Source organism: Sceloporus occidentalis, unplaced genomic scaffold (assembly GCF_023333645.1).
Source record: "Sceloporus occidentalis isolate IW3139 unplaced genomic scaffold, rSceOcc1.0.p SCAF_16, whole genome shotgun sequence".
NCBI classification, from domain to species: Eukaryota; Metazoa; Chordata; class Lepidosauria; order Squamata; family Phrynosomatidae; genus Sceloporus; species Sceloporus occidentalis.
The window spans coordinates 2,370,279-2,385,558 of record NW_028316996.1 but is presented as its reverse complement, the minus strand read 5'-3'; the positions used below and the strand labels follow the sequence as shown (position 1 = coordinate 2,385,558).

At 38.2% G+C, this 15,280-nt stretch overlaps 1 protein-coding gene across 2 annotated transcripts in view; it reads left to right on the top strand.

The window, feature by feature from the left end:
* LOC149302940 (multiple epidermal growth factor-like domains protein 10) overlaps positions 1 to 6,689 on the top strand; it is a 43,240-nt gene extending 36,551 nt beyond the window's left edge. Inside the window, exons 17-23 of one of the 2 annotated variants that reach the window (XM_089481697.1) lie at positions 107 to 235; positions 1,116 to 1,244; positions 1,670 to 1,906; positions 2,403 to 2,530; positions 3,113 to 3,236; positions 4,201 to 4,407; positions 6,532 to 6,689. In XM_089481697.1, the coding sequence (XP_089337823.1) occupies positions 107 to 235; positions 1,116 to 1,244; positions 1,670 to 1,906; positions 2,403 to 2,530; positions 3,113 to 3,236; positions 4,201 to 4,407; positions 6,532 to 6,689 (1,112 nt within the window). Of the gene's footprint in view, positions 1 to 106; positions 236 to 1,115; positions 1,245 to 1,669; positions 1,907 to 2,402; positions 2,531 to 3,112; positions 3,252 to 4,170; positions 4,408 to 6,531 lie in introns of both variants that reach the window. The other variant, XM_089481696.1, reaches the window with a different exon arrangement.
* Positions 6,690 to 15,280: the final 8,591 nt, after the last annotated feature.

The following is a 15,280-nucleotide window of genomic DNA, read 5'->3' as shown; positions in this document are numbered from 1 at the left end:
TATTTAAATTATGTGATTTGGAAACATCCCATAGTTGTCTGTATCTTTGTCTGGGAATTATTTTCAGTCTGGTAACTAATGGTGACCCCTTCTTGACTCTTCATAGGGTGTCCTTTAGGTTACTTTGGAAAAGAATGTGCCAGAGTATGTCAGTGCCAGAATGGTGCTGACTGCGATCATATTAGTGGCCAGTGTACCTGTCGCACAGGATTCATGGGGAAGCACTGTGAAATGAGTGAGTATGCAAACATCATACTATACGTTATCCTTAATCTTATGGGCCCAACAATAAATCCTCATTTACTTTGTACATGCTGGTTACTCGTGGGATATACAGTATATCTGAGAAGTTATGAGCCAAATCATACATGCATTCTGAGTACCCTAAACGATTAGGTATGTGAATGTAAAACATCCATAGAATACAGGTTTTTTTTAAGAGCATTTTTAAGGAGACATCATAGATGGGAACTCTCTGGATTTGGCATTCTGCTTGGCTTTTCCTATGTCTTGTGCATTGCCTGCTTTAAGTTCTCCAAAATAATTACACATAAGTCCATCTTTTCAGTTCTCGCTGACAGAACCCCCAAATGCTATATTTTGCCTTTGGATTTTTACATTCTAAATGCATGATTTTACATATATTAGTGTTAATCTGCTATTGCCCCACTCTAGACAATTCTTATAACTTAGTTAAATCATTAGCTATTTGGCTTATTCCACTAGACCTTAGTATTGTCTGCAGAAAGGCATACCTTACCTTTCAGACCTTCTGTGATATCACTAATAAAGTATTAAAAAAGTCTAGGTCCCATTTCTGATCTTTTAGGTACCCCACTAGAAGCAAGACTTTCCTTTGAATATACACCCTTCTGTCTCTTGTCACTCAGCCATTGTCTTGTCCATTCAACTACTAACATTCAAATCCAGACAGTATAATTTAGTCTTCTGTGAGGGACAGTGTCAAATAGGCTATCTGCTGCTCCTTCCTAATCTTTTATTTTAGCTAGCCAGTCAAAAATAAATTAGGTCAGTTTGACAAGATATCCCTAACGCACATAAAATATAATAAGTATTAATATGGAACATATCTGAATTTGTCTTTTTTATTTCAGAATGTACCCCAGGAACTTATGGATATGGCTGTCGGCAAGTGTGTGATTGTCTTAACAATTCCATATGTGACCACATCACAGGGACCTGCTACTGTAACCCCGGTTGGAAAGGTGCAAGATGTGATCAAGGTACAGTTTGGCTTTTGATGTAGGCTGACAACTAACACAAATTGGAAAAGAGTAAAAAAAAAATAAAAAAAGAAGAAAACAGACACTGTACTCAGTTTATGCACTGAACATTTCCTTGGGACCTGATTCGGTTCCGGTTCCTGTGTCACCAGGGTCACAATGGAAGCATAAAGTAGCCTGGCCAATTAAAGCTCACACGCCCACATGACTAGTAATAATGAAACATTATTGTTGCATTATTGATAGTCTAGTGTGAATGTGACTACGATTACCTAGAAATATTAATGTCACCATTATAGCCACACTATTACTATGAGAGTAAGAACAAGCGTGATATTGTCTTTCGGTTTCAGCTGAAATGTCTCAGACAGTTCCCTTTGCAGCCAGTGCCTGTTCCCTAAACCCATTTTTGTATTTCCTTGTAGCCGTAACAATTGTGGTAGGAAACTTAAACAGCCTTAGCCGGACAAGCACTGCCATTCCTGCCGATTCTTACCAGATTGGTGCAATTGCTGGGATCATTATCTTGGTCCTGCTTGTCCTATTCCTGCTTGCACTCTTCATCATCTATAGACACAAGCAAAAAGGCAAAGACACAGCAATGCCTGTGGTATCTTATACTCCTGCGGTGCGAGTCCTGAGTACAGACTATACAATTGCTGGTAAGAAGCCTTTGGGTTTTCCATTTGTATCCATGTTTTATGTGACATCATGTGAGATGTATCCCTCTGTCAATTTATTATTTTACTACCTTTTCATTGGACTGTTGATTACATTATTTAGAATGTGACCTACCCTTGCTCAAAGTTAGACAAAAAAGTAAAGGAACTCAAATAGGAATCCCCTGTCCATTCAGACGGAAGTGTAATAGTGACAACAACGTTCAATTTTAATGGACCTTGCCTGAATTAGCTTTTTTATATTGCTTGTTTGAATAAAATTGCATAAATAAGCAAGTATCTAAATATGAGACAAAAGCTAAAATCGTTAATATTGTGACATACATTATATTTGTATTTATATACATTGCCTAATTGATAAAATAAAGGGGTCCAACGTAGCAGATAGATCTAATATGAATTAAGTCACACCTTGAACTCAAGCTTAAAATGTGTAGTCACAGTATTGTAATTTGTGTTTTGTATTTTTGCTTTTCAGATACCCTTCCGCACAGCAATGGCGGAAACCCAAACAGTCAGTATTTTTCTAACCCAAGCTATCACACATTGACCCAATGTACAACAGGGCCTCGCGTCAACACCATGGATCGAATGATTGTTTCAAAGGTAAAATCATGTATAAAATTGCTTTGCATGCACCTTTGTTTCAGGAGGTTATCAGGTCCTAGGCCAGCGCTGGAAAAAGAGGAGGCAGATCCATTGTCTGCCACCTGTTTTGATGAGGGATCAGAGGTTCTTGTGGTCGTTGCATTGCTTGACTGTGAAGAGTACCATTATATAAATGTGATATTACAGGCCTTTGGACCATGTAAGCTGTATAATAACAGATAAGCAAATGATAGCAATCTATGGTGAGACAAAGGTCTCTGCTGAATGTTTAATGCTGGGTTGCTGGTGGTGGATGGATGCTGCTCCACAATTATATAGTATGACCTATTCGATGTTATCATACTGTGGTCTTGAGTAGATCGTTTTCCCCGTCCTCCAGAGACCCTATAGTACTGTCCAGTTTTTCATCATCTAAACCTATTTCTGTGTACAAAACAGAATATCGTCCCTTAACCATGATTTTAGGATAGGTGTTCCCTGTTAACATCAGAAATTAACAATTCATGTGTTCTTTTATTTTCACATTTAGTGTGATTAAAAAAAATTAACATTTTCTTCTTTCCTACATTCTGCATACAGTCAAAAAGCAGCCAGCTCTTTGTGAATCTTAAAAACATAGATCCAGGAAAGAGATCCCACACTATTGATTATACCGGTACCCTACCAGCAGGCTGGAAGCAAGGGGGATATCCCCACGAGCATGGTAATTATGTTTATTGCTGTCTACTTTTTTGAGTTGTAAGTAATGAATTTGAGTCCAACAAAAGTTGGACAGCCACAGCTCTAGATAGTCGTGTGGAGAGAATAATTTATTCAAGCCCATCTCATGAGTGAACCTTTACCAACCATACTATATATAATGACATAAATTACAGAAGACCCATGGTGTAAACCTACATCTTGTTAATAACTAAGTTGTTGTTAAGTCGGTCAGTCTACTAGAACAGTTAAGATAGGTGTTCTACAAAACAGCAATTTGCATGCCTACCAACACGCTAGGGTCGGTTTTATATTAGGAAGGGAATTACTCATGCCATAAGGTATGACATTTTGAAGAAGGCCAATGTGCTTTGTAGCTTTACTAAGGCTTTTATGACTTTTTGGTAACCACGTACTGAGGCATGGTAAAGAAATCCTAGAAAAAAGGAACATTAGGTGAGGAAAGAAGGATTTGGGTCTCAAAGAGACAATTGAATAGCTTGTGAGATATTGTCTGCGCAAGTAAAGATAATGAAATGTTTTCGAAAAGCAAAGAGAAAGGGATACATTTTACTGGCCAACACAGAAAGACATAAGCTTTCTGGACCTCATAGGTCTTTTGTTTGCACTGGAAAAAAAGACTTCTGAGGTCATGCAAGCTTATTTGACCCTATATTTCTTTCTGTAGGTCCAGTGCCATTTTTCTGCTGCAGACCCCAATAAGATGAGCTATTTCCTTTTCTCCTTATTGAATGTAATTTTGAGAAGAAGTCCCTATTATATATCATCAAAACGTTAAGCTAGTTTGTGTTATTTAGTTCTTTAGTTTCTTATTTAGTTTTTTTTGCATATTCTTGGGTTAGGAGGTAAGCTTACTCTTTCTAAATATAACATACATATGACATATAACTGAATAACAAAATTTGTGCTAGAATAAGTGAACAATGTGTTTTTATTTTTATTTTCAGGGTTACTAAAAAACTCATCATACAGCGTTAGTACTTGCTCATTAAGTAGTTCTGAAAATCCATACGCTACCATCAAGGACCCCCCAGTACTTCTTCCAAAAAACACGGAGTGCGGATATGTGGAAATGAAGTCTCCGGCTCGCAGAGATTCTGCCTACGCAGAGATCAGTAATACGAGTTTGGCCAACAAGAATGTTTATGAAGTTGGTAAGTGGTTAAGACGCAAGTCAACTAAAACAAAATGTGACCGTTCGGAATATTGTAGTATTCGTTAGCTGATGTGGGGGTTCAATCATTGGCAAGTGACTCGTTATTATAATTGAAAGGTGTCATTAGGCTCGGTGCTGATTGAACGGATTAAAACAAACAAAAATGTGCCCTAATTACTAAGGTTTTCATAAAATAGTCTAAATTTGTATCTCAATGGATTAAACCAACTGGATTATGTGATGATGGCTAGCTTCCCTATACTTAACATCATATCACATAGGGATGTTACAGAAAACATACCCTTGGGAATACCCATCCAGGTCTAAACATTGTTGTAGACCAATGACATTTTAGCTGCTGTGGACTACAACTCCCACAATCCTGGCAACACATGATGTAGCTTTTATGTTCCAAAGCACCATGTTCTTATACTAGAAAACAAAATTAACATGTGAAATTAAACATCTCAAAATGATTGGGAATTAAAAACAACTCACGCTGACAACAGGGTCTCTCCCAGCTCTGACTACTCTCCTCCTCTAAAAATGGTTAGACAGTAAAAGGAATACATGCACACAAAGTTGGGCTGCACTTACTATTTTGTACAGTTATATTTTGTATTGTTTTATTGCAGCTTGTTAACTCTCAAAAAGGGTTCCCCAAACGGTAAGGAAAAAAACACCACTTTTGCTGTGTGTGTAAGGGCTTTATAATTTAGCTTTTGCTTCATTTATTTTTTTCTTTTATCATACTTGTTTTCACAATAAGATTGGCGTTTGGCGTAAACTGCTGGTGTCTTCTACGTATAATGCGTGAATTATTTGCGTGTTACCACACTTGCGGTAAAACGACTGTGGCTGAATGTGAATGCTTATGTGTGATATTAATAAAGAGGAGCAGGTATAGTACTGTATATTATAGGTCCATTACAGCCTGGGAATTTGTCATAAGCATGGAGAGAGTTTCTCGCTACACTTTCTCCAGCTACATTGGAAGTGATTGCTGACTATGGCAGCTCGATAACGGCCCATTTCAATCAGGGGTCATCTCTTCATTAAGCACCTTTAACTCATGGTATAAAGATGATTTGGAAGACACAAGGCTATACAATAAATGAGTTTGATATTAGATACCTCTGCAAACAGCAAAGAAATCGGTTGCCTTTCAGGGACTAGTGCTGGCTTCTTTTTAGCCAAGGTTACTGTTCTTTTACCTTACTGGATTTGCCACACACTCACATTTGGGTGAAACGCGTTAGGTGGTTAGTGTTTGTTAACTATTGAAGTATTTTATTAAAACTATGTTAACTGTACCTGCTCTTTCTGTACTGTGAACCATTACTCACATCAGATATATATTGTATTTGTTTTTTTTTTCTTTTTCTGAACATTAGGGGACATTGTTTACTCATAGTGGATAGCTGCGGTCTTTTACCCACTCTTTCTCTTTTCCTATCTCTTAACAACTGGCGCAAGCTTATACCGAATTTCTCCAAATTAGGATCAAAAATTAAAAAATAACCATTTTTTGTGGGGCTTCAGTACCATTAGCTGTATGGATTATTATTTTGAATCACAAAAGAATATACTGGTTGGGGTCTTAAAACGGCTCCACGGTTGATAAATTGCCTCAGAATAACCTCTGGAGCTCAAAGTTGTGGCTTAGTATTTTTTCTCTCAGCGCTTGATGGATCAAGTTAACGATCTGCTACTTATGAACCGAATTGATCATATTGATGTTTGCAAAATAGAAAAACACACATCAATTTCCCAAAACATCAGTAACCTTTCTCTGTGCTTGTTTAAGACTAGACCTGAGTGTGAGAACTTTCAATTATTTACGGACACATTCAAGACATGGGCAGGCTTTCCTCTGTAATTAGCCTAAATAATGAGTGCACTTTCTGCCTGCTGTGCAGAATGGGGCTCGTCACGTATTCCAAAATGCTATTAGCCCATTTAGCCCCGTCTTTGCAAGATGTGAGTAAAGCCAAGCTGCATGATATTATATCTATATATTTATATATATATATATACAGCCTTACATTATTAGAAAAACATTTTACTATTAATATTTTAGCGACTTTGTTAATAGCAACTCATACGTTTTGTCTTCTTACAGAACCCACCGTGAGTGTCGTTCAAGGAGCTTTCAGTAACAACGGTAAAATCAGCCAGGATCTCTATGACCTTCCAAAGAACAGTCACATTCCATGCCACTATGACTTGCTACCTGTCCGAGACAGCTCCTCCACGGATAAAGATTCCACTACCGAATGACATGAGCAATCCAAAAAAGTGAACAGCATATATTCAGCTGATTCCTACGGAATGATATGCTGGAATTCACTCAATGGATGATCGAGGTGACTACTGGTTTCTATACTGACTATACCAGAGTGTTTGGAGAGAGGTTCTTTGCCCAATGACAAAGGGCAAAAGAGGACTTTTTTCAAGAAGACAATCTCCAAACCCCTTGAGACCCTTGAATATGTAGTATATACATACTCCTTTTTATGCTTTATTTTTTAGTGGCCATAATCTCAGTCACTGAAATGTTTAACACAATAACACTTACCTTGAAGTGTGAGATATCCGTTATCCCATAAATTTTCTTGATGATAAACCCAAATTCCTAAAAAACACCTACCCAGTTAGTTGTCTAGAGTGGGTGAACAAATTAAGGAGCTTTTTATGTGGCTGCAAAGGACTGTTATTGCATTCTATGGGGTATACCAATTCCTGTGGTTTTGATTTTATTTCTACCAGATAACTAAACAAGAAATACGAACGCCGTATTAAAGCAATATATTCACAACTGTGCAGAATCGGTTGGGGACATTTTAGACAGTTTGATAGTACAGCTTAATTTTGTTATGTTTATAAAGCATTTTGCCTTCTGGAAGTCAAGAATGACCTACTGCTGTATCGAGGATTTCTCTGGCTAGGCATCAGTGAATCCCATCGAGCTCAAGCACCTGAAAGAAGTGCGTCTGATTGTCCTTGAATTTCTTTCTTCCTTCTTGTATCACCGTCACACATTTTCAATTTGTAAAAGAATGTGCATATATGTAATAATATTGACTAGTTGGTTATTAATACCCAGGCCTGATGATGATTTTTTACCCTTCGTGGTTCTGTAGTCAGGCACTGCAGAAGAGGCAGAGACCACTGTCAATGGTATTCTCTGTTACTATTTAATAGCCTAAAAAGAATTGAGATTCCAATTCAATGGAAATAACATCAGTTTCATTGTTGGGTAATGCAATTTTCTTTTTAAATGATGTTGAAATGTACTCAAAAAGAAAATGGTTTATGGAGCAATAATAGGTAAAGAAGGGGACCACCATGCCAGTGAGCCCCCATTTTCTTAGGATGCCAAAATTCTCCTTGTGAGGCTTTTCATGATTCCCTCATTTCTTTTGTCTTTTAGGAAGCTAGGTGCATATCAGTGACTGTTGTGTATAGAAATTATGTGTTTTGTTGTTGTTCTTATTGCTTGTTGAGTGGATGTGTACTGAAAGGTGGTTGTGGTGAGAATAGCCCTTTAATTGCCAGGGGGGGATGAGAAAAATTAGAATACCTTCTCAAGTGCCCCTAGTAAAAGAATAGTTGATGCTTTCCAGCCCATGCACTAATGCATCCCTATTCCAAACATCCACAATGGATTGGAAAACACCTCATGTATCATGCGGTACTGTGTATTATAGAACAGTGATCCTATGCAAATCCACCGAAAAATAGACAAAGGTACCCCTTACCAGCCGGGCACATTTTCACAGCCCCCTGGCATATGTTGAAGTAGTAATCAGGTCGTTACGTAGTGTAATATTTCACAAAGCAGTGCCAAGTGTAGATTATTTTTCCAAGAATACAGAACAGTGCTTATTTGGTAAAATGGCACCTTTTTGCATTTTTTTTTATAGTCAATGTAGAGGCCATATGCTTAAGCGGGACTTTCGCATAGCGCTAATAATGTTATCTACCACTATTTTTTTAGTTTTGTGTATTTTCATTTAAAGATTTAGGACTCTGTATGTTTTGTTGAGATTTTGCTTGTAAATATACCAGTTTAGCACAAATAATAATAATAAAAGAAACAAGGCTAACATAATAAATATTACTACAGCTGCCCTATTATTATGGTTAATTGTGTACATTTTTAAAGTCCTACAATAATGTTCCTCTGGGGCAATCTACAGGGGCAGACGGGCAGTTTCCTAACATTGGGGCAAGTCTGGTGAGTGCGCCAGAACAACCCAAAGCCGGTGTTAAAAAACAAGGCATTCACGCCATAGGGGCAACAAAGGGCATGTTTTGTAGGCGCTGCGTTTTAAAGCACTATTTCTTTTCTTATTATATTGTTTAAATCAACCAGGTTAGCAGAGAAACTAAGACATAGTACCTTTCATGTCATTAATCCATGGAGAAACCGCTGTCGGCAACATTGGGCTCTCTCTGATCTGCTGAATAAAGGCAGGTGGGGTTACTATACGAGCCTTAACAACATGCATCTCTGTTTGTACAGCTTTTTACTTTGAACGTAACAATAAAATCACGTTATACATGTGCTATTACTGTAAAGTAAATGTGAAAATAAAATTTTGTATGAGTGTGTTTTTTGTGTACCAGCTTATGTAGCAGACTGTAAGATTCAAATGAATATGTCGAAAGCGTTGCTACTTTTGTATTCATATTCCGTTCATGTTGGAAGAACTGTCACGCGCTGCAGATGCAGCCTTGTGAAAGACTGAGATTTATTTTATTTCATTTACATTATTTCATTAGAACAATAAAAAGTATATTGATAAACTTTAAAGGCTCATCACATATCTGTAACAAAAATATAGCCAAACCCAAGGCTCTAACAAATACATTATGTGATACATGCATTTTATGACTGGTCTCTTAAGTAAAGGCACGCTGTAGTCCATTTGGAAGCGAACCCAGGGCATTTTCTCACATGCATATTGGGACATGTTGAATAATGGAAAAAAGAAAATATAAAACGTATATAGAAGCGCCCTGAGTATACCATATACAACAACTTATCATAAATCTGCAAATATGCAATCTTATGATGTTTCCAATATTCCAAATTTCCACTGAATGGCCCATTAAGGAAACCATATAGTAAAGTCTTAGGTTAATATCAATAACCTTAAACTGTTCTGTATGTGGGACCTCGATGGAACTCCAGTAAATATCTATACAGCGACCAAGAAAATGTACTGTATTTCCAATTGGTAGTACAAACTACCGGTACCTTATGGCAATGAGCTACATGAAGAACAAAAGTCCCATCTCCAGCTCCTATTACTCTTAGCAAGCCACCTGGTATCTGAGATCAGTACCCATACATTCCTCTGCCAACTTTTATTTTTGTCCAGGTTACTGTACATACGCTGATCAAACTCTGTTACTCCACTAATTGTCCTGTCTGTCTTCTTGCTCCGATGGTATGTTAGATATGATAAAGCTTTACAAAGAGAAAAAGGGGCAGGCTAGTGAAGGCCTGCATGAAGAGTAATTTATCAGGATTAAAAATATGTACCTAATCCTAATTAAACATCTTTATACAACACTTCACAGTGCTCCTTTGTATGGTTGTATATGATCACATATAATATATCATCAGGACAAGAAGACAGACTCCAATGTGCATTTTTTAATTAAGAGTGGTTCTTTAAACAAGGGGGTTCAGACAGATTATGCTCCCTGGGATTTAGGGTACAGTTGCACCCCCTTCATTTATGCCATTGTCCATAAACTCACCTTTTGCACCTAAGACCCTTATCCGCACTTTTTATTTCACACTTGGCTTTATGGCGGGAGAGGATACGGGAATTTCTTTGATTTCCAGCCATGTAGTTGGGGCTAGAAATAGCATCCCCTTTCACCTGAGCACACTTCAGTTTTGTTCGGTGCACGTTTTGTTTTGAATGAGTTAAGCGCCAATGGCCACCAAACACTACAGTTGAAGTGGTGGGGAGTGGGCTGTACCTTTTGGCCGCCACTCCCCCTTGAAGACTTCAGTGGGCCATCTCTTTGAGGAAACCCAAGGAGATTAGGCCCACCCAGGCTTTGGTCTGGGGGAAATACTTTCTATTTCCCCCAGACCAAAGCCTGGGTGGGCCTGCATATGCCCTTGTGGGAGTGCCGCCTCAGAAGATGAAGAGTGAAGACTTGGTATCCACTGTGGCCTTATCACTTTGGATCACCAGCTCCTTTTTTTCTTCACAACGGATGTATAGTAGATGAAGAGAGGAGCACGGGTACCTCAGGCTTCCAAAAAAAGAAAGTAATACACTTACAGTGTATAAGGCATGCATCGGTGCAGAAACAGCATAAATGTTTCTAGAAGACATGGGATATTCAAGTATAGCTACTGTAGTAGCTCACTAGATACTGCTGAATTAGTGGCTCACGCTCTATGCGTTTCGATTCCGCTGACTCTTCCTTAAGTGTTCTGGCGCCCTGTGCGGACTACTCCTCTGGCGCCCCCATCCCCCAAAAAAGGAAAAAAATCTTGTAACAAACCACTAGCTTTCATTAAAGATAGTTTATGTGCAAGTGCAAGCAAGTACAGTAATATATAACTGGAAACAATGGAAACAATAATATAATATACAAGGAAAAAACAGCTAATCTGCTGTAACAAATTTAGTTTTTAAATATTGAAAAAATTGTACCCCAGAAAGCATTTCCTTGGGCCCTGCTCCACGCTCCCTAGCATGCAATCACTCCCTTCGCTACTGCACCAAAAAAAGAATTGCCACACTGACTGCAGATTAGGGGAAGACTGTGATAGTCAGTGCAGTTTCCCCCCCTTCTCACCCTGACCTTGACTTTGAGAGGTCCTCTCCCCTGCAATCATTCCCAGTCCCTTTGTCCCTCATTCACTAAGCCATACCTCTCCTTTCCTTCCTCCCTGTGAACTATAGATCAAACACATATAAACAGCACTTGTATGTATAGATCACATACAAACCCTATATTTGCAGGTATGCATAAATGATTCCAATGTATGGAAACAGCATAGCAGGGCAGGTATAGATCAACAGAATCAACACAAAAACCAAGCTTTGCAGGTATAGATCAATTGAAAAATCCCATGTTAACCAGCCTTGATGGTATGGATCAAAAAACAGAATCAGACATTGAAACCCTCTATTTGTAGGTATACAATAATAATGTATAGAAACAGAGCGTACCAGATACAGATCAACAGAATAACACACACCCAGCTTTGCAGGTATAAATCTATTTGAATTCAGATATAAATTCAGCATTAAAGGTATAGATAACCCCCTAAATTACAGGCATAGATCACAGGTTGCACACCCCAAAGCCAGCCCTGGTGTCCACATTACCCACATAGAACCTGATCAGCACCCAGATTACACACATATTACAACCCAGCCTGAGCCAACTTTGTTCCCTAACAGCCCAGTGTAAGACATCTTTGTCGGCAAACAGCCCCTTCATGTGCCATCTTTGCATTTCCCCAAATCACTTAAACATCCATGATAGACACAAATACTTACACCGTTACTCACTCATTCACATGAATAATTTTCACATATTCATTAATGCAGTCTCACAAATCATTGAAGCAATTCATCCACACATTAATTCATTCATTCTCGTACGCATTCACATAATTCATCCACACATTAATTCTCATACGCATTCACACAATTCATCCACACATTAATTTATTCATTCTCGTATGCATTCACACTACCCCCCTCTCCCCAACTACCCCTCCCCTTCTTATTATCTGCCCCTTCTCACTATGTACCCCCTTATCACCATGTACCCCCTCTCCCCCTTCTCACTATCTATCCCCTCTCCCACTTCTCACTGCCTTCCCCCTCTGACCCTTCTCACTATCTACCACCTCTGCCCCTTCTAACTATCTACCACCTCTGGCTCTTCTCACTGCCCCCCGCCCCTTCTCACTGTCCCCCCCTCTGCCCCTTATCACTATCTACCCCCTCCCTACTTCTTATTATCCTTACTTACCTTCTTGCTGGAGTCCTGCGGTGGGAACGCGAGGCGTTCGTATTCCCGCTCTGTGCGTTTCACAGCTGAGCGCCGGAATATGACATCATATTCCGGTACTCAGCATGAAATGGTGGCACCGTGACGGAGTCACGGAGAGTGAGAGGCGCCGAGCGCTTGCTGAAAACTTTACGAGTGACCGCTCCGCGCCCCTGCCCGGGACATAAATTAAAACATCGATTTTTTTTTGTTTGTTTTTAGCTTTATTTAACATCCTCCATGTTAATAAAAAAAAACGATGTTTTAATTTAAGTCCCGGGCAGGCGCCCCTGCTGCCATAGCGCCCTGTGCACAGGTCGCACACCCCTAAGGCCGGCCCTGGCGCTTGTCTTCAGTGACCATACCATGGTATTTGTGTTCCATGATAGCTCTATATGTCTGCATGGATTTGGCAATTATTTAAATTCCTTCTTTCTATGTGCAGCTTCAAACATTACTATCTTATAGCTGGAAAAACTTTATTTAAAAAAAGACCTTTATTCACAGTATATATCTATAAAATATACCATAAAGTGAGCTGCTTTGCCTCACATATACTTTTTTAAGCTTAAAAAACACATTTCCTTCCGAGGCTTGACGGGTCAAGATTAGCCCCATAGCTGCAGGACATCAAGATTTAAGCCCTACTCTTTGAGGGGGCATTTGGAATGTGGCAGAGTTGGTTTTGTAAAATCTGACTCCAAGTATATGGAGACAAGTTACTCTGAACAGCTCAGTTCTGTGAATTATAGCCCAAGGCTATCGCACAGAATTTCAAGCAAAGCCTCCTTCTCAATTGATGTTATTCATGCTTCCAATGTCCATGTTTTGACATCCATGATTCAAGAATTTGAGACAAAGAAAGTACCTCAGGAGGAAAAGATAAAAAGGTGCATGCTCTCCAGTCTTCATGGTCACAAAAGACTCAGAGAAGCTAAGATCAATACATAAAATAATTCTGGTACAAAATGGAGACAATCAGATCTACTTTAGGGATGCTGTTTCCTCTAACATGCATGGCCACTCTAGATGTCAGAGGCTCATTTTCCCCTTACATCCCCCTGCATTTAGAGCACCAAAGATTTCTCAGAGTAGCTTTTCCTGACCCTCAAGGGTTGACACGCTGGCATTTTAGAGCCATGCCCTTTTGAGAATTCTTCAGCACATTGGGTCTTCACAAAGGTTCTCGTGGTGGCATCTGGGAGTTACAATGATTCCATATCTACTGGCTGCTGACTGTCCACGATCAGCATGCAGAGGCATTATACGTCTCTAATGATAGACACTCTGTTTTTTTTGACTAGCCAAATCAAATGTTTCAAAGCTGCAACATACTATGGAGTCCAATTGCCCAATAGGGTGATCATCCCCTAATAAAGTGATGGGGACCTGCCACCCTAGACACAGAGAGGGCCATAAAAAAAGTTTATTTGAAAAGCAAGTCACCAGTCATGCATCAATACCTCATATGACCTTAGAGTGATGTAAAGAGAAAAGAACAGCTTTATTATTTGCCTCTGTAAGTCATTATGAAACCAATAGTCTCATTAACAAGAAATAACCGAGTTAGGTAATGTAAAACCATATTAAATAAATTTAAATGCTGAAATATGAGAGTAAAAGCAAAAAGCCCTAATCTCTCTTTATCTTTCTGCATCTGTTGATAGATTCCAAGCAGCAAATGTTGTGTGTCTGGAAATGCATTTGTTCAGTTAGGAATATATGATATCCTACAACATAATGATTGCTACAGGGACAATCACTGTACTCGAATGTTGCCCCCAAAAAAACTATTTTAGGAATCTAAAAATAAAATCCATCTTTAAATACATGGCATTGTCAAGATTGATTGCATGTTGATCAATAAAGATCAATTAACTTCAGTGGTTTGGCACTGATGACATTTTACGTCTGCTTCTGTTTACATCAGCTGTTTAACCCCTTTGGGAGCCGGGCTGTTTTACAGGACTACACAATATTTTTATTGTTTTTACATTGTCTCTGTTCAACTATAACCTGTCAATTAGCGTAACCATACAAATCATACATTGTTTTGAGGGCTTTGTTTAAACACTTTTCAGCTATATTTTAGCAATATATTAAACTTTATATTATAAAAAAATAATAATTTGTTTTTCATTTTAGCCCCATAAAAGTATTGGTTTCTTAATAGAAGTCAAGCAACAACTTATAACAGTACTTTTTATTATACTGCCAATCTTGTCTAAAAATAGCACAAATATTTATAAAACCATTTATTTTTTTATTTGACACTAGGCATATTTTTTATGTATTTTTTAACTGCCCACACTAATAATAATAAAGAACAAGATAATGTTGGTTTTAGACAAAGATCCTAGCATCCCTTTTTTAAACATTTAAACCATCATCAAAATTATTAATAAATACTTAGTTCAGGCTTAAGTACGATTTATGTAAGTATGACAGTTCCCAGTGAATCAATGTAATATAAAATGTACCAATGTAAAGAATTTTAAATATTTTAACAAATACATGATCATAAAATAGTTCTAATAAATATAGCAGACATTTCTTCACATAGTTTTGATTTTCCGAGGTAAATTATTATTTTTTTTTTTACCAGTTGACAGTTTAGCTTTTTAGTGATATTGGAAGCATGCAGTGATTAAAATGATTATTTACATTTTATATACAGTGTCATTTAAAACATCATTAAGCTAAAATCTGGGTGGTACTTGATGAGAAAAAAATCACACTTGCAGAAACCATTTAGAAATGAGTTTCTTTGTTTCATGAAATAGTTTGTGAGGCCTGTTTTGACCCAAAGAATAAATAAAAATCAA